Raw genomic sequence first — 19,867 nt, 5'->3', positions numbered from 1 at the left:
TTGCTGCTGGATGCGCGATAATATTTAGTGATGCAAGTGATGAAATTATCGATCATTCATTAATCGAAGCAATAATAGTGTACATCTGCTTTCCAAATGAAACATTTAAATACAAATTTTCATCTTGAAACGTGGATTATGATGTCGTTCAAAATTTACATATCGAAAACTTCTTTTTAATATGTATACTATTTTTGTGCATGACATATCAAATTACTTTTGAAAGATTTAGTATAAAGTTAGAAATGATTCTTTAAATTTCTGAAAGAATTTTCTTCTTGCAAATATTTAATATTTATGAACATGTTAAATTAAATATATTTAATTTGTTAATTAATTTTTGTACAGTTTATTTGAAGATACTATACACCATTTGCTGTGTTTTATGCTCTTATTAAGTTTTCCTTTTTGCCCATTGATTATTAGACGTCTCAAATATATTTCTGAGATCTTTAATAGTTCAAATTATTAAATTATTGTTACGTAGCTAAAATTGTTTGACAAGCTTGTTAAAAATTATACAAAATTAATCAAAGTTGAAAAAAATAAATTCCCAAGCATTCAAATAAAAATATTTATCATAATTTAATCAGAATCTGCAATTTGTCCATAATACACTGGAACGAAAGCAAGTCTGTTTTCTGACTGTGTAAAAATCTGTTTAGAATGTAAATTGTAAGCGCTGTGGCTAATCTATCGGAGCTTAAATGTTGCTCTGTTCCCATTGTACGATTTGCAACGAATCGTCAGCCAATAGCTACGGAATAGAAAATTTCTATCGCCGTAGCGTTAGGGATAGATAGCACAAATACGACATTATTTCCTATAGAAAATAGGTTAAGTTATTAATTAACACCGGGCGTTATTCTGTTGAAATATTGACGAAGTTTATAATTTATCGATTGTTTGCGGAAGTAACGTTACAAGATGGACTTCATCTATCATATACAAAAATATATGTATATTATAATTTACTGTTAAACAGTTCTAACCGAAAGGAGAGTATTAATATATTTAATATAGATATATAAAAAAAGTATAAATATATAAATATATCAAAACATATATTTAGTGTTGAAATTTTAAGAATACAAAACACAAACCCATGAAAGTACATGCTTTTTCGAATATTCGTGCGAACGATTGTCATTTTATAATTAGTTCGTCGATTCTGTTAGAAATTTGTAATATTATTCAAACGTCACAAACACACTATTGAAAGTAATGATTGCACATCACAATAAATTGTGCGATGCAACAATCATTTTCAATATTCTCTTATATTAATTCTCAAGAAAGTATAATCTTGTAATTTTTTGATATTTATTGATAATAACTCATTTCCTCTTATTTCGTGAGCATTATTTGAAATTATACAAATAATAGATACGTACTACAAACACAATGAATTTATTACGAATGACGATCACAAGCGTTTCGATCTGTTTGACACTTGCAATAGAACAATTCTATAGATTTCGATTCACTCGCCAATACGGAATAACAAGAAAAAGACATTTAAGTAAGTAATATGAAATATCTAGATGTAACTACACAAGAATTATAAGTGTATTTATGTACACACGCATCTTCGGATTACACCGCGTTTCTTTTTCTGTCGACGATTGCCGTGTCGTCGTGACAATAATTCGTGACATTAATTAAGTTTAGACGAATATATTTAGATGGGGAACCGCAGTTAGTGCCGGGATTAAATTAATACAGGATTAATCGAAGTAGAAAGCAATCGATATATCCTGTTACTTGTAATTTAATGCCAAAGATGTTATTCCTATGTATTTAAATGAAAGCGCTTGTGGCTGATGGATTATAGAGGGTGATGTCAATTCAATTTGAAACGTTTGTAATGTGTAAAATACAAAGCGCATTATATATATATATGCTGAACTCTGCCTCAATGAGACAAATAAATATAAAATTCATTAAAAGGAAAGTAATTTATTGTAGTGTGTCGATACTTTTGGGTAAAAAGAAAAATAAAAGATTTATTTTTCTCTATTTAAAATATATTCCTCTTTTATCTGCTCTTACATAAAATTTGTATATAAAAAGCCATTAATAAAAATCTTTATTATCAATTGAAATAAAAATATAAACATTTTGTCAATATAATAATTTTATAAGGTAGAAAATATAAAAGTTTTTATAAAGTAGTTTTCAAAACAAATTACAGCTAATGTTGCCAAAATTTGAAGTACTGTAAAATTAAATTGTATTTGTTGATCCAGAGTTCAAGCAATTCATTCGCAATCACTGTGCGCCAAAGAAGGGACAAAATGTATTTTTCGAGAAGAAAATTAATTAAATGATTCACATCTGACCAGCAAACCGATACCTGTAAAAAAGAATTCTATCGAATCATTGTTAATTATTATTCATAATTCTATCGGCGTTGCGAGTTTTTTTAGACATAGTCGTTGGCACTGCCGACATAGTAATCAATGCTACTCAAAAACGAATCTCTCTCTTGTGGTTACACATGTCTTATTAATTCCCGTGTAAATGATCTTGAATTTTTTAAGCGAAGAGTGATATATTTGTACGGAAATACTCGTCCCTGTAGACTCCTAATTAATTTGCTTGTATAATTAGCAGATATACTGACACGTTTGGTACCGTACTTTACTATGTGTAAAATATTTTTACGCATATTTGCGGTTTAATGTCAGTATAATAGATATTAGTAATAATATTAATGTAGTAAAGTATTAAAATTTATTACATAAATTACACTAATAAAATTTAGAATTGCAAATGTTATATTAATTTTTTGTAGATAATCAGTAAATCGTATTATAAAAACTTTGTACATAAAATGCCATTTTAATGCGTGTGAATATTTTATAATTATTGTTGGCGCGATATAAAATTTTAAATATAAACTTTTTTTTAAAATAAATATCATATTTAATTCTTATATAGTATTATGCATACACATGGAGAAAAAATTTATTAAATCTTGATACATATTTTTTTACAATAGTATTAATTTAATATTTACTTACAGTAAATAAATTGACTCAATAAAAACGTGATAATTGAAATTAATGAATCTTGCATTAAATAAACGTATATTTAAATTTAATAAAATTCTAGTACTATTCAAACAAATATTTATTAAAGTTTAATATGTTTTTTCAGTGTAACATATATATTTAAATATCATGTATATTTTTAAAAATGCACTGCACGATTTACATTTTTGTATAATGCACTCTTACCATATGTGCCATCTCCTGCATTCTGCTTTTATAATATATATATGTTATATTGCACATATAAAACCTCAACATTATTATGTTTAAAGCATTGTGCTAATAATAAACTTATAAATTCGTTTTGCCTTTTTCGACGGTCTACATCGACGAGAAATACGTATATATGATATGTATTCAACTAAATCTTTTACTTCGATTGTGTTAACGAAGTAAAATATTGTCTCATTCTAATAAACGTCATTAATATGACTAAGTTCCTTTACTGGCGATTTGTCGCGCCGACGTTAAAAGTCGTTAATCTCATTAATTATTAGTCTAATTATTAGTCTAAGTTGGTAAACAAAGCAAAGCAACAACAAAGTCCCACGTCTTCCAAACGATGAGAGTATTGATTAGTGATTTAGCGAAGAAAACCTCGAAATACTTTCGAGGGGAAAGCTGTCCTTATATACTGTAATGAGAAATACATTTATATATATATATATATATACATAGAAAAAATATATATGTACATGCGTGTGCGTAAGATGTCGTTGATATGTGAACGAGAAGCGAAAGTCAAGAGTATGTGCGGCGATGTAGGATCTTTGCTAGCACATAACTATGTTGTTCGAATTCCGCCTACACCTAATTGCCCTTATTATCCACTGTATATCAATGTCTAATAAACTGCTGTTATCCCAAATTATTAGTATATGTATCTCGTATAAATCTCTTGTTTCTATTTCTTTTTTTTTTAAATTAAGTGAAAACTAACACATTAAATATAAAATACATCGACACTATATTATTTTCGCGTAAAAATTCTATAATAATTAAAAAAAATAATTAGAGACTTTAAGAAGTTTATTTATACCAATTTAATATAAAAAAATTTATCAATTAAAGAAAATGAGTGAGTGGAAAATAGATTATATATGTTACACAACAATAGTCCATTCGTTTTTATCGTATTTAACAAGTTTAACTGATCAACATTCAAGGCAAAATAAAAATAGTCGATTAAATGATTTTCATTGCATTAATGAGCGGAACTAGTTAAACCAGAGGCTCGCCGATAACAAACATCGTAAACAGGTATATAAATGACTTCCCAACTCAGGCTTGGTGGGATTTCACGCAACTTATCAGATCGTCGTTAGTAGCACATGCGACAGAAACCGACTCGACAGACAGACGTTCGTAGTAGCTGTAATCATGAAATCTTTCATCAATTACTCGGCATCTAGCGATTTCCCGATTGAAAATTTGCCATACGGAATCTTCTCAACAAAAGATAAGGTGAGCAAAACCAATTACATCGTAAATTACGTATAAATCATGCCACGTCATATGATTTCAGAACAATTCTAAATATAGGTATATAACTACGAATTTTCAATTTCATTATGGTTTAGGAAGTCATGAATTATATTGTGACGAAATATAGTAATCTTTTATGGATTTTTGTCGTATTTTTGAAAGATTGTTGGAAAAGTTGCATAATAAAATATTAGGTTGCATATTTCTTCATGTGATATCTAACAGCAAAGAATGGAATGGAAACATTCCATTCTTGCTCGCATTCAACGCCGTCTAGTAGAAATTTATATTGTGGTACCATCGGCTGGTACATTTATACTGTCGTTCGATAATTTCAATATCTTCATAAATTCCAATAAATTATATTATTTTACTCTATAAAAAAATTGTCAAATTTATTAGATACGCTATTAAAATACAAGAATTATTATAATGCATTATTAATTATATAACAGCTACATATTATTATATTATGATCGATGTAATATAAATAATATTTATTTAAAATATTTTAGCCAGACAAAAAGATTGGAGTGGCAATTGGTGATCGAATTTTGAATTTGAGTGCTATTTCAAATTATTTCGATGGACCATTGTTGCAAAGTAAGCAAGATGTGTTTCATCGTGATTGTTTAAACGATTTTATGTCTCTCGGAAGGCCAGCATGGCTAGAAGCAAGATCTAAACTTCAAGAGCTGCTGTCTGACAGTAATCATACTTTGCAAGATCCAGAATTCCACTCCAAGTGAGAAATCAATAAACTTTTTCTTCTTCTTCTTCTTCTTACGTTAGATCTCTGGCCTGCACTAAAAAAAATGCACGTAATTTTACATGGAAATTACATGTATATGACTGGAAAATTATCTAAATTACATAAATATGCTTGAAAATTTACTGGAAATTGTAAATTTCCAATCATATTTAGGCAATTTTCCAGTCATGATCATGTAATTTTCATGTAAAATTACATGCATTTTTTTTAGTGTGTTACACCTCTCATACGCTTGTGGTGCGCACACTGATTATTTAATTGCCACGAGCATATGGGACCTACAGTTTTAATGCCGGTTCCGAACGACGGATTTTTCGAGAGGTGTTTCTGTGGGCAAGGATACTCTCGGGAGGTTGCCGGCCTTTTCCGAGAGGAGACACGAGCGTAAATATTTTTGGCTTTGGGTTCCTACTGATTGAACCCGGAACCTCTGGCATGATAGACCAGTGCGCTGTCTGCCATGCCACTCTCGAAATCAATAAAAAACGAAAATTAATACTAAAAATTCAGATCTTAAAAAATCGTATTATAATCTCTGTGTAACATCTTTTTTAGAATTTTTGTCGCTCAGAAAGATGCTATAATGCATTTACCAGCCAAAATTGGAGATTACACAGATTTTTATTCCTCTCTTAATCATGCTACAAATGTCGGTATCATGTTCCGTGGCAAAGAAAATCCGCTGATGCCAAATTGGTAATTTTCTTATTAATATTATTTTATGTTTGTACTTTAAAAATTATTTGTACTGTAGAATAAAATATTTATATAGGAAATATTTGCCAGTTGGTTATCACGGAAGAGCAAGTTCTGTTGTTGTGTCAGGCACACCTATAAAACGACCGTGTGGCCAAACACTTCCTGTTGAAGGTGCAGCACCTGTTTTTGGGCCCTGCAGATTAATGGATTTCGAGCTCGAAGTTGCTTTCTTCGTCGGTGGTCCATCTACAAACCTGGGTGATACTGTTCCCGCTTCTAAAGCGTATGATCATATTTTTGGGATGGTCTTAATGAATGATTGGAGCGGTACGATATAATTAAAAGAATTTCGTACTTCAATTAATTTAAATTTTTATTTCGATTTTTTATTTGTTTGGTAGCAAGGGACATTCAGAAATGGGAGTACGTGCCATTAGGACCATTTGGTTCAAAAAATTTGGGCACGACAATTTCTCCATGGGTTGTTACAATGGAAGCTCTAGAACCTTTCAAAGTATCAAATATGACCCAAGATCCAGAACCGTTTCCGTATTTGCAACATAACGAGTCTTGTAACTTTGATATTAAATTGGAAGTTGACCTTAAACGTAAGCTGTCACTTTTTTATTACTTTTCTTATAGTTATTCACGTTCCTATATGTATTGCTTAAATATTTTATTTTATTATATAAAACAATTTTAATTTTTTTTTGCAGCATCAAGTGGTGTAGTCACGACTATATGCCGGAGCAATTTCAAACACATGTACTGGACTCCGCAACAACAACTGGCACATCATACTGTTACAGGATGCAACATTAATCCTGGCGATTTAATGGGATCCGGTACTATAAGTGGAAACGTGCGTTTAAAATTTAGTATTGCTATAATCGGTATTATTAATACAATTAATATGTTAAATTAGCTTTTGTCAAATTTATCTGTTGACTTCTTTCGTAACTTTTATTTTTTTTAATTACGTAAATTATGAATTTTATTTTACATTTCATGATATAAAATATTTATTTAGACTTCGGATTCTTACGGTTCTATGCTGGAATTATGTTGGAAAGGCACACATACCATTCCGCTAAAAGATGGTACTACAAGAAAATTCCTTCAAAATGGTGATGAAATAATTATTCGTGGTAAGTAAATAAACTATTTATTATATGTACATATAAAATTACAATAATCAATTATTTCATTGTTCTCCAGGTTATTGTGATGGCGATGGTTATAAAGTCGGTTTCGGAACATGTACGGGTAAATTGTTACCTGCTAACAACTAACAAGTGAAATTGGCGCGCATAAGGCAAAATTATATTCTATATATAACTGTCTTTTATATATTTTATATTAAATTTTTAATACTTTATATATATAATAAATTACTTATTATATACTTATTTCCCATCTAATTTATTTTTCCAATTCATTAATAGCGAGATTTGAAAAAACATTTATTTTTAAATTAAAATTAAATCAAATTTAATTATATATGTATTAATTAAACGGTGGATTCTATCACGAAACTCTACATATATAAAGATGTATATCAATTATATTTTTTACTTCATTAATTATAAAATAATTAATTATTTATATAATATTTCGCATTTATTAATAAATACAATTTATATAGCGGAAAATGTAAAAATTAAACGGCGGACTACAATGTGCTTAAAGAAATAATGTGTGTGGTATGACGTACAGAATAACTCGATTATTGATTGCGAGGATAGTCGCAGTAAGGTCGATCAATAAGGAGGCCAGTACAGGTGCAGTTATAGAAGAAACATGGCAGGCGTTCTACTTCGGTAAATAAAATACACAAATTTGAGTTATAACGATGTTCTTATTCTTAAAAGATTATTTAATACATTATTTTAATTTATCTCACTGTTACCAATAACTTTGTTTTCATAAATGTATAAGTTACGCAATATTAAAGAACTAATACACTTATAGTCGTGATTGCACTGTAACCACAATACGTAATCTTAATGAATTATATTTCGTTCGTTTAAACACACGCAAGCAGCCATGCACAGACTATTATTTATAAAAATACATATATACACATTTTTAGAAGTGGGAAATAACAAGTTACTTTTAACATTATTAGCCATAAACATTATCCCTATAAGCGCAAAATGTTCCTAGAATGTTACATGAATATTATCAAAAAAAAATTAAAATAATGTTATATAATATTTCGAAAATATCATAAATATTTTTTTAATATTACAGGAGTATTCTATAGAGGTTATATGTCCACTTATATAATAAACCTAGGTATTATATTTTTTTTTAAACGTATACTTATACTGAACAGATGTAACAGTTTTACAAATTAAAGTAAATGCTGTTATAATACTTTCTAATGTTTATACGATACAGTAACATTAAATAAATGTTACTTTTAATAATCATATAATATTATTAGGAGTGGACATATAACCATCCATTAATATTTCAGGAATATTATTTAATATTATATAATTTTAGTAAAATATTATTACAATGTTATATTTAATATTCTGAGAATATGCCTAAAATATTATTTAATATTAAATAATATTATGCCCTTATAGATCTTAGGTTCAATCAATTAGCGACATAGATAAGTGATTGTCACTTTAAAAAAGTGTTATCAAAATTTGGTGAAAAAGAAATGGAAATTATAACGATTCGTCAAATTTTAAATAATGATAAACATAACAAATTACTTTTTAAATTAGCAATGAGTAACGGCAACGAGTTACTTTTATAAAGTAACTTTCCTACTACACATTCTAATCATTATTCTAACTTTATTACACAGTCTCTAATGTTGTATCCTGTAATTATTGTCGAAAGTGATATATCGATTGCTACATTCAAATGCTGTTTGTAATAGTACTTTACGTTTGGCATTAATTTACAATTTCAGCACATATAATTTTCTACATATAATTTTTTGATATGTATAATATATTACAATATTTATAATACATTATACAGTATTTTATTATTATTAGTTTTTAAATGTTATATATGCGTTTATTTTAACGTCTATTTAGAAGTCTTCATAATTTGGAAACTTCTGCAAACGAACCTACTGCCAAATGGACGGTTCCTTTGAGTGACGGGAATCACGTGGTAGAGTTTGAACATGGTACAGCAACAGGCCGACGTGTGGTAAAAATCGATGGCAATAATATAGTTCATAGAGATTGGATGTTTCGTCTAGTCGGTGATGAAGTCTTCATGTTTAATAATACCAAATTTGTAATCAGAGTCGATCCAATGCCAGGTAAAGTCTTATTATTATTTTATCCTTGCGATGATAAATGTATTATATCGTTATAATGATTATATAGGTCTGAAATATTCTTATTCGTTATGGGTGAACGGAAAGAGTTATAAGCAATTTGTCCAGTCGCAATCAAAAATACTAGAAACTTGGTTGGCCAAAGTTGGGAACGAAGAATATAGAGTTGTATTAGGTAATTGATCAAAGCAGTTAATGTATTGTATATAGAAATATTCCTATTTTATGACAATTGCAGATAAACACGCTCACAGCGTTTGGGTGAATGGACAAGAAGTGGAAGTTGAGGTAATAATAAGAATAGAAATATCCATCATTATGCTTTTATGTATTTAATATATAACAAATGTTGTTTAATATGAAATATATAAATTAAATAACGATTTGTACGTAGAATGAATTTATGGACGGTGGTGCAGAAATTCTTTTCTCCGTTGGTGATTTACCGGCCGCTATTAGATCTTACAGTTCGGAACAAAAAGAAATCGGTATAGCGTACGTTTTATACATCAATAATGTTGAAATACAACAAGATGCTTTAGTGGAAGAGTCTTAAATATGCGTCTCTTCTAACTAAATTTTTCATGTTTGATATTAATTGATAAGTATAGATGCACATCATCGATAATTATAATTTATGTGCATCATTAATTAAATAACTATAAATGTGAAACAGTATTAAAAAAGTGTTATTCTTGTAATATTTAAACTTAATATTAGCACTATCAAAAATGTGTGCCATATAATTTGTGTACATTTTTTTAAATTATAAAATAAAGTTGCATGTAAATGCAATACATTATAAATGTACTTGTTTTAATTTACCCAAAAATAAGTTTTATTACTAAAAAGTAATACTTGAAGATAGCTGGAATTTATATCTTTGTGTGACATAGAAACTATGACATAAGCGGAATTGTTTAAATATATATGTGTATTATGTAATTTTAGATATTTACAATAAAATGTCAAATTTTCAATGATCGAAAAAGATTATGTTATTTAAAGATTAAACGTGAAGACTAAACATGTCACGACAACAAGATAGTGCCTTTAGTATCGGATCTTTAGTTTTAACTCCTAAACAAGATGAATTCTGTTATGAAGGTATAAAGAAATCTATGTAATTTAATTATATCTTAAAAATCACGAAAAGCTTCATTGATCTAGATATGACGGAAACGGAATTACGACAAGTACTGGAAAATATTATTTATTCGAATCTATTCCTGAGGTTAGAAAATGACATTTTTGAACGGTACCTCGCGCGTCGAAATCCTGAAAGTCTTCAAAGTAATATTTTTATTTAATTCATGTATATTTAAAATTTTTCTGAAATTCTGATATTCCCATCTTAGATTAAACTTTTTGCAGATATACTGATTAACTTTATCTTTTAATATATCTTGTTTAGCAATAGCGCAAATCTTAGAAACCGCTAAACGCGTACAAAAAATCGCACCTCAACACAGTCGCACATCACCCGTTATGAGCGCAAGCGGAAGTCTTGTGAATGTTCGCGACAAAGATTCAGCGAGCGTCGCCAGCGTCACGCCAAGTCGACACGTCACGCCGAGTCTTTTAACAGCCAGAGCACCAAGTGGAGGAACAAAGTCTGTCCGCTAGACACTATAACTTCTGCTACAGTTTCATTAGTTACAATTACAACATTTCTTGCTGAATCCTAGAATTACATATATGCATCGTATTGAAATGGTAAACACCGAAATCCGGGAATTACAGAAAAAAATAGAAAAAATCGAACAAACATCTACAAAGAAAAAGATATATTTGCGAGCACGAATGGAAGAAAATCAGATCAGCATTCGTGAAATTTTTAAGAATAGGGAAGAATTTGAAGAAAATGTTGTACAGAAAGGCATAGATAGCATTATGAGGAAAATACCGGCTGAAAAGTTTATCAGGTGTTATGATAAACATTCCACAGTTATATGTTAACTCCTTGATAATCATATAGATAGATCATATAAAGACATAAAAGATCTAAATTTATTGTGTAGATTTATAGAAGACTCTTTGAAAGTAGTCGACATAATAACAGAACAAATCAGATTGAAGATGGCTACTACAAAGTGTCAGATAAGAAAAGTCAAGTTGCAGCTGAGGCATAGGAAAGAACTGGGTGAGGCTTTACGCGTCATAGACTTCGAACAATTGAACATAGAAAATCAAATTTGCGTACAAAAAATCGACGAAAAAAATCAGTATTTACTCGAAATGAAGAGAATCGCGGGTAAGAGACAGATACTAGATTTTTTTGCAGTATATTAATTAAATCAACAAAGTCGAATTTATTATAGGCCGCTATAACATTACATTAAGCAAATATAAGGAAAAAGTGGATGGTCTAATGTTAATTATGAATGAAGTGAGAAACAAAATTGTTTCCAAGAAACAGGAGATTGTAAAATTGCAATCAGAACAAATTGCTACAAAGATTGAAATAGACAAAGAGGAAAAACAACTTAAATCGATAATGAAATTAATAAATAACTTTGAGGTAACATTTGTTTTTATTGTCTGTAATAACTTAATACATTAAATTTTAATATATTTTTTTTATGGAGATTTCTTTTAGAACACACAATATTTAATTTTTTATACAAAAGGTTATAAGACTTAAAAAAAATAAAAGAATGTTCATAATTATTTATTATCCTATTATTTATAAAAAAATATTGTATATACAGATTCCGAGTGTTATAGATTCTATTAAATTGCGTATGAAGCTACAGGAATTACAAAAAATCCATAAGCGATTAAGCAGACGACGAGAAATTCAACGAATAACATTCAAGTTTCGGAAATAAAATACCTTAAATGCATTTTAGTATGCATAATAATAGATTTTTGTAATTGTTAAGGAAATATTTAATAAATTTAAATAATGTTTTATGTTGTTTAACAAATGTAGTATTGCTAATCTTTGTTCTCAGAGTTTTTTCTGTTTTTAGGAAAGAGTCAAAATATCTATCCGCTATACTGTATTGACAATCTAAATCGCATAAAATAATAGACACAATTACATGAAATCAAGAAGATATAATGTGTCTCTCTTTACTTTTGTACCGTAAAAAATAGATTTAAGTATTTTAAGTATACCGTTGTAGAAAATACCTAGAATAGTTGAAAGCAGTGTAGTGTAGCAATGAGTTAAAGTTTTGTTATAAACTTACATTTAAGAAATCACAGTATATCTTTTAATATTATTTAATCGATTTAAAAGTAAATATATTTAATAACTGAAGTTATATTTAGCTACCTGAATTTATATATTTAAATTTTATATAAATAAAATTAAAGAAATGTCTATTTCGATTTTTATTATAAAAAACGATTTTTATTCAGCAATATGATACAAGTATAAGATCTATACATATTCAATTATTTCTAATATATTGAGAATAATTTATCTAATTTTAATAAATACATACATGTTTATTTATATACGTATATGTATATAAGAAATGATTTTCATTAATTAACTTTATTACGTTGTACTTTTTGTTTTAATGAAAATGTCATTTTAATGAATTTTCTGTAGAGATACAGAGCTGAAGTTAACATCATTTTTATATGGCAGATATATAGAAATATTGAAGACTTTTTATAATTAGTTATTGTGACACATATATAATGACGTAATTATGAAGTTAAAGCGATGTAGAAAGATTTTGGCGTGTGCTACGATGCGTTAGACAGTTACGCTTCACGCACCGATAGTGCCTGTCCCTTCCTCTTTTTGCCTATGGAATATCCGTCCCGGAAAAGCCCATCTCTCTTTCTGCCACGATTCAGTTTTACCGACGACAGCATCGAGCCTTGGCTCTTTAATTCAGTTGTCGATCGACTGACTGATTGTTGTGCTAAAGTCTATAAATTTAAAGAACATTGTGTTTACATAGTAGGATGTCGCTTATAATCATTCAATTTTCTTTAAATTTTTGACACGTGACGTTATCTGAGTTTGATTTAAATTATGGTTTAGTTTGTGTTAGAAACGGCATAAATTTTTATATTATGCAACTTATACAAACATAACGAGAAATATTATTTTTCTGTTATGTAATTTAAGAGTGAAACAATTGATGTCAGAATATTGGTGTAATAAAAAACTCTAAATATATATATAAATAATATAATGTATAATTGTTCATGCATACCTCTCTAAGTCATTATTGTGCTTATTTGTTTATACTGTAGTAAACTATAACTGTACTATATAAACAGTATAAGATTTTTATTGAGAATGAAAAACATCTTAAAATATATACAAAGAGGTTTGTCATGTCAATTACTGGTGCAACGATAAATTTCCTACAGAGAATAATGACAATAGGAATTCGAAATCTTATTGTTTTTTTCGTTATTCTGTTATATGGAGAGACATATGGAAAATATTTGGAGGTAAGACTGTGAATCAATCCACTATCATTATTTTAATTGTCAAAGTTAGGTTTCCGGTTATTCACATACTTGGAAAATTATAGCATTCATTTTCCGAAATATGTCAGGTAACTTGTATATTCGAAATTGTTATCTTTGTACTATATATTTAATACAGTAGATTTTTATAATAGCTTTATTTATTTAACTGTCTTAATTTATTTTTTTTTTCAAATAAAATACAACTTTATCCGATTATTTGATGCTACTAATAATAATTCTAGTAATAAAACTAGTAGTATTGAAATATTCTTCTAAATATTCTTACTTTTTTACGTCATTTAAAGGGCCTCAACGTGAATTTAGGAGATGCTCTTGTATTCCTTAGAGAATATGATAGTGCGGCTTCATTAATGTGTACGAGAGTGATGATAGCCCAATGGAACTTTGCGACAAATGTTACTGATGCAAACCACCAGAAAATGGTGTAAAAACTTATTTAATTAATACAAATGATATAAAAATGATTTGCTTTATGAATCTTTCATATATGACATTTAATCTTATTTAACATCTCATCAGGTGGACGAACAAACATTAAAATTAAAATTTGAGAGAGCTTCTTGGCGGAAAGCAGTTACTTTTGCTTGGAGTCGAATACCAGATCCTTTAGCAAGAAGAGAACTTAAAATGATTGCTACGAAAGGTCGAAGTTCCCTAACTGATGATAAATTTAATGAGGTAAATAAATGTCTCAATGAAAATAATATTAATTTTCTTTGCTCATCATAAATGTAATTGCAATTGTTTGATCAATTACTATTATTAGATGTTAAAAAATAAATGCTATTAAATGATTATGATCTGTGATTCTATCTATCACTGCTTTCATTTATGTACAATTGTATCCAATTTACAGATACATCGTTTGATAGCAGAGATGAAAGAGATTTACGTTAAAGCCAGAGTATGTACGTATAAACAAATTGATGACGAATGTAATTTGAGTCTGGATTATGGTTAGTCAATCAATTTAATTTATTACATAGATAAATGCATATAAATAAAGAAATAAATGCATATATGTATTTTTATTCACATGTAAATTATTTTTAGATCTAAATAAAATAATGGCAACGTCAAAAGATTATGATGAATTATTGCATTATTGGCATGCTTGGCACGAAGCAGTTGGTCCACAATTACAAAATAAATACTTGAGATATGTTCAATTGGCAAATCAAGCAGCTAAGTTGAATGGTATGAAAAGCTTTGATTCTAAATATTTTTATTCTGCGCGCGCGCGCGCGCTATATATAAATATTTATTAAAAATATATTAATAAAAACGCATATTTAAAAAGTTAATAAAAACGTATTTCTTTAAAGGTTTTGCTGATGCTGGCGATCAGATGAGAGAGTTATTTGAAGATGAATGTTTCCAGCAAAATATGGCGGAAATAATGTCTGCCGTAACTCCACTTTATAAAAATCTTTTTACTTATGTGCGATCAAAACTAATTGAAAGATACGGTGATAGGATACGTGAGGACGGGCCTTTACCGGCACATGTTTTAGGAGATATGTGGTCACAAAATTGGGAAGGTTTGTTCGAGTTAGTGCAACCATTTCCTGCAAGCCAAAAGCTCGATGTAACTTTGGATATGATGATTCAAGGTATTACTCCAATGAGGTACGTTTTAAATTATACAAAAATTTCATGCAAATTTATAAAATATGAATAATTTTCTAAAAGAATGTTTTCGTAATATTAAAAGGATGTTTCAAATAGCGGAAGAGTTTTTTACTTCGCTCGGAATGAAACCGATGCCACCGGAATTCTGGAAATTCTCCATATTAGAAAAACCTATTGATAGAGAAATTAAGTGCACTCCTAGTGCGTGGGACTTTTGTAATAAAATTGATTACAGGTAGTTATTTTTAATATTTTCATCACATGGTAAAAGAAAATTAATTTTTAATTTTTATTTTATTCCAACATATCTTTCTTTGTACCATATCAAATGGCAGAGTACTCCAAATTGCATTCTGTTACATAATTGCAGGATAAAACAGTGTACTAGAGTTACAATGGAAGATTTATTATCTACCCATTATGAAATGGCGCATTTACAATATTATTTACAATACAAAGATCAACCATTGTTATTCCGAAACGAAGCAATTCCAGGTATATCTATTTTATACGTTTCATGGAATGATATATTCTATTATCAACAATTTTATAATTAGGATTCCATGAAGCTGTTAGTGATGCCATTGGTTTATCCATTTTTACTCGTCAACATTTACATAAAATTGGGCTGCACAATAATTTAACGGACAATTATGATAGTAGCATAAATTTTCTGATGTTAATGGCACTTCGTAAAATAGCTTATATGCCGTTTGCTTATATAGTTGATCGAGTAAGTAATAAATAAACAATTAATAACACGATAGACATGTTTTTATTATTACTTATTTATTTATAAAATAATTTTTGAAGATATAAAAATATAAAATTGGAACATATATGGAAGAATAAATAATTAAATCATAAACGCATTTACTTTTTCAAAAGTGGAGATGGCGTGTATTTAGTGACGGCGTAGAAGATATGACAGCACATTGGTGGGAATTAAGATTGCAATATCAAGGCATTGTTCCATCTGTACCCAGATTTGAAAGGAATTTCGATCCAGCAGCAAAATATCACATCCCAGCAGACAGTCCTTATGCCAAGTAGAAATATAATAAATGTTAAACTATAGATAGTATTTATATAAAAATACGTATTTTTATATAAATACTGTCTATACATATGTTACTTTTATATCTTCCATTTCTAGGTATTTTGTAAGCACTGTATTACAGTTTCAACTGTTCCAATCTTTGTGTGAAATTGCTGGTCATACTGGCGAATTGCACACGTGTGATCTTTATAGATCACGAGAAGCAGGTCGATTACTATCGTATGTAAAATTTGCAGAAATATTAATAAAATAGCAATTACTAATTTATAAAGGATGTGCGATTTTCGTATTTACAGAGATATTCTATCGATGGGAGCTTCTAGACCGTGGCAAGATGTTGTCAGGCATATGACAAGAGGCAGGACGAATAGAATAGACGCTGGTGCCATACTCAAATATTTTGAGCCTTTAAATGCATGGTTAAAACGACAAAATGAGATGCAACCTGTGATCGGCTGGATCACAAGTCGCGATGACAGAGGTTGGCTTAATACTAATTTATTAAATGACTTAAAATATCATCCAATAAAAAGTGCAAAGTGTACCTTGTGAAAATAGGAATTTTTCATTTTATTTCAGAATTATTCGCACAGTGGTACGAAAACAGTGCACAGAGAATTGAATTGTGGAGTTTATTTCCTCTACTGCTTGTAATTTCTAAAATTATTGTTTATATTAATAATTATATATTACATCCAGTGATTTAAAGTATTTACAAATCTTCTTACATATATTATGGAAAGGAAGAAGATTATTTTAACTTATATAATCATGAATGTATTATAAAAAAATATTATAGTTTGTTTATAAAAAGGTCTGGTATTTACTAGATATATTTTTATTATCTTTGCTTAACGCTAAGACGTTTAACTTAATTACTATTTTTTACTCTTACTACAATATTTTTCAAGAAGAATTTTAAATTACATTAAATTTTGTAAAAAAAACCAATGATCTTTAATATTATTTCGTTAATAATATACATTTGCATCAATTTCTTTCTTATTTCCCTTCTTATTTATAGATATCTATTTTTCTTAGAACAATATAAAATGTAGATAAAGGATTGTAAATGTATAAACGTTATTATATATAGTATATGTAATTAAATTTATTAGGATTTAGTTTAGAGGATGATGTGTGCAACACTCGGTCTGAAGCAATACATCCGGTCGAGCGATTTCTCAAGACTGACAGAGGTCATAAAATTTCTACTATTTATTATATTAAAATAATTTTTTTTAATTCTACATTTTCATGTATTTACTTTCATACTGTCCGAAACCCAGTAAACGTATATTTAATAAAAAGTAAAAAAGGGATACCCAGAACGACGAAAACTTACAAGCTGACCATATGCGGATTCAAATACCCTTGCAGGCTTATCGTATCTATGGATAGTTAAAGTTTTTTTGAACATCTCAATTCAGGTTTTCAAATTATATTATAAAAAAATTACAAATCACAGATATGTTGGACCTTAAGAGTGGCGAGCGCTAGTGTTAACACAGCCCTGGGAACTGTACTTTCCTCTAGATCTTTGGGCTTAACATAATACAGCCTTAAAATCTTCGAGATCAACTCTCTTATAAGAAAAGTCTCTTTCACCAACTAACCGGTTGGCTTAACTGTGGTTGATGAAAGAGACCCTAAGGGCGATATTCATAGTCAGTTCTTATATTTAAGATCGTCTTAAGTTTTGTCTTGAGGTGTTATGAACCAATCAGAGAGCCACATTACTTAAGACGGTCTTAAAATAAGAACCGACTATGACTACGTTTACACGCTGAAGTTATAACATCGATGTTATGGAACTAGCCAATCATAGCCATTTTTCTGAAGAATGAAATGACTGTGATTGGTCAATTTCGTAACATCAATGTTATAACTTCGGCGTAAATCGAACCGTGAAAACGTAGTCATTGAATAAAACGAGGTACATGTGGGAACAGTTGGGCTCGAATCTGCGACTGATAAATCAATTGTTTTCACAAGGAGCGACACGTGCTAAACGCATCTATACGAGTTACGAGCAAGGCTAAGTTCCGAAATTCATCGAAAAAAAAAGTGTTGCAATCTTTTAACTGATAAAGTATACATAAGGCCTGGTCTACAATATAGAGCGTAAGAAGTATAAGAGTAAGAAATTGACCAATCACAGTCGAATATGAGAAGAATAACCGACTGTAATTGGTCAATTTCTTACTTTTACATCAAGCTTATTCCGTATTGTAAATTAGATGAACAGATTGAACTGTGAGTGTAAAAAGTATTTATTCAGGGGAAACGTTTCTCAAAAAGATTTTTTTTTGAAAGAGTAATTAGGAATTTATTAACAACTAATAACAGAATTTGCTTCAAATAAAATGACAAATGCGATTGGTCAATTCCGATGGACTAACTGGTCAGTTAAGTTAACTGAGCTTGGTGACAGTGGCTACGTTTACACCGTGCATTTAGGCCACGACCTATACTATAGACCTTTGTTTAACCTACAGGATAAACGCACGGTGTAAACGTTGCCAGTGACCCTAAGGGCCATGGCACACAAAAAAACTTAAATAGTAAAACGTAAGCAGTAAGCGAATTGACCAATCACAGTAGAGTCCGTAAAGCCGTAATCACACTAGCGATTACCGATTGGATTGAGATTGCGATTGGCGATTGGCGATCTATAATCATTCAATCACACTGACCAACACTGATGATTGTAAGAATTGTGACCGCTAATATATTGTGTCTGTGAAAAATAGCATCGAAAAAATGCCAAGAAATATTAATCAATATTGACAACTGCACGAGCAAGAATTGATTGTGATAATTACTATGCTCCTTGCAAGTAATACCAACAAGAGAATTTGGATGCATCGATGGATAGCAACAAGAAAGGAGAAAGGATTACATCATAACCTTTTCTTGGAACTCAGTCTAGAACTCAGTCTAGGCATTATACACATAGGCTACGGTTACACCGTACGACTGATAGCGACCTGACCTATATCGTGACCCAAAGTAGGTCTAGTCACCAACCGTTTATACCGAAAGGGACTTAAAAAATGGTTGGGTCATATTTAGTCCACGCTGGTCCGAATTAGAGCCATCTATCGTATTTTGTACAAATTATTTCCATATGGACCCAAGAATCGCTAAACGCATGCGCATTAAGTCATGAAAAAGGCGCTTATAGCAAGTAGACGTAAGTATGGCTACCGGTTTAACCTAACTCTCAAATTCAACAAAACAGCTGTTCGAGCAAAATGGCTACGAAGCTTCAGGTCGGATCAGTCGCGAATTTACACCGAGAAAGCAGACGACCTATTTTAGGTGAGGGCGCCAAAAAATACGGCCTGACCTACAACAGGTTGGGTAAGGTATAG

General features: G+C 29.6%; 4 protein-coding genes across 4 annotated transcripts in view; all 4 read left to right on the top strand.

Annotated features, from left to right (window-relative positions):
- Nucleotides 1-4,290: 4,290 nt before the first annotated feature.
- Faa (fumarylacetoacetate hydrolase) lies at nt 4,291-7,324 on the top strand. Its single transcript, XM_018451398.1, has 8 exons — nt 4,291-4,520; nt 5,057-5,286; nt 5,869-6,009; nt 6,086-6,339; nt 6,414-6,620; nt 6,729-6,874; nt 7,043-7,160; nt 7,231-7,324. The coding sequence occupies exons 1-8, from the start codon at nt 4,437-4,439 to the stop codon at nt 7,302-7,304; spliced, it is 1,254 nt and encodes a 417-aa protein (XP_018306900.1). The 5' UTR covers nt 4,291-4,436; the 3' UTR covers nt 7,305-7,324.
- A 440-nt stretch (nt 7,325-7,764) lies between these two features.
- Nucleotides 7,765-9,884, top strand: LOC108724786 (fas apoptotic inhibitory molecule 1). Its single transcript, XM_018451399.1, has 5 exons — nt 7,765-7,832; nt 9,078-9,310; nt 9,378-9,503; nt 9,567-9,616; nt 9,723-9,884. Exons 1-5 carry the CDS (start codon nt 7,813-7,815, stop codon nt 9,882-9,884), a joined length of 591 nt encoding a protein of 196 aa, XP_018306901.1. The 5' UTR covers nt 7,765-7,812.
- A 428-nt stretch (nt 9,885-10,312) lies between these two features.
- LOC108724779 (coiled-coil domain-containing protein 113) lies at nt 10,313-12,159 on the top strand. Its single transcript, XM_018451392.1, has 7 exons — nt 10,313-10,435; nt 10,499-10,621; nt 10,743-10,941; nt 11,017-11,253; nt 11,350-11,582; nt 11,650-11,849; nt 12,040-12,159. The coding sequence occupies exons 1-7, from the start codon at nt 10,357-10,359 to the stop codon at nt 12,157-12,159; spliced, it is 1,191 nt and encodes a 396-aa protein (XP_018306894.1). The 5' UTR covers nt 10,313-10,356.
- Nucleotides 12,160-14,088: 1,929 nt separating this feature from the next.
- Nucleotides 14,089-19,867, top strand: part of LOC108724827 (angiotensin-converting enzyme) — a 9,335-nt gene continuing 3,556 nt past the window's right edge. Inside the window, exons 1-11 of the mRNA XM_018451484.1 lie at nt 14,089-14,220; nt 14,318-14,476; nt 14,655-14,754; nt 14,852-14,995; nt 15,124-15,427; nt 15,513-15,665; nt 15,801-15,925; nt 15,988-16,163; nt 16,319-16,479; nt 16,587-16,709; nt 16,787-16,971. Coding sequence (XP_018306986.1) covers nt 14,149-14,220; nt 14,318-14,476; nt 14,655-14,754; nt 14,852-14,995; nt 15,124-15,427; nt 15,513-15,665; nt 15,801-15,925; nt 15,988-16,163; nt 16,319-16,479; nt 16,587-16,709; nt 16,787-16,971 — 1,702 coding nt within the window. The 5' untranslated portion in view covers nt 14,089-14,148. The remainder of the gene's footprint in view (nt 14,221-14,317; nt 14,477-14,654; nt 14,755-14,851; nt 14,996-15,123; nt 15,428-15,512; nt 15,666-15,800; nt 15,926-15,987; nt 16,164-16,318; nt 16,480-16,586; nt 16,710-16,786; nt 16,972-19,867) is intronic.

Source organism: Mycetomoellerius zeteki, unplaced genomic scaffold, assembly GCF_001594055.1.
Source record: "Mycetomoellerius zeteki isolate Tzet28-1 unplaced genomic scaffold, Tzet1.0 scaffold310, whole genome shotgun sequence".
NCBI lineage: Eukaryota > Metazoa > Arthropoda > Insecta > Hymenoptera > Formicidae > Mycetomoellerius > Mycetomoellerius zeteki.
This window is presented reverse-complemented; position numbering and strand designations above follow the sequence as displayed.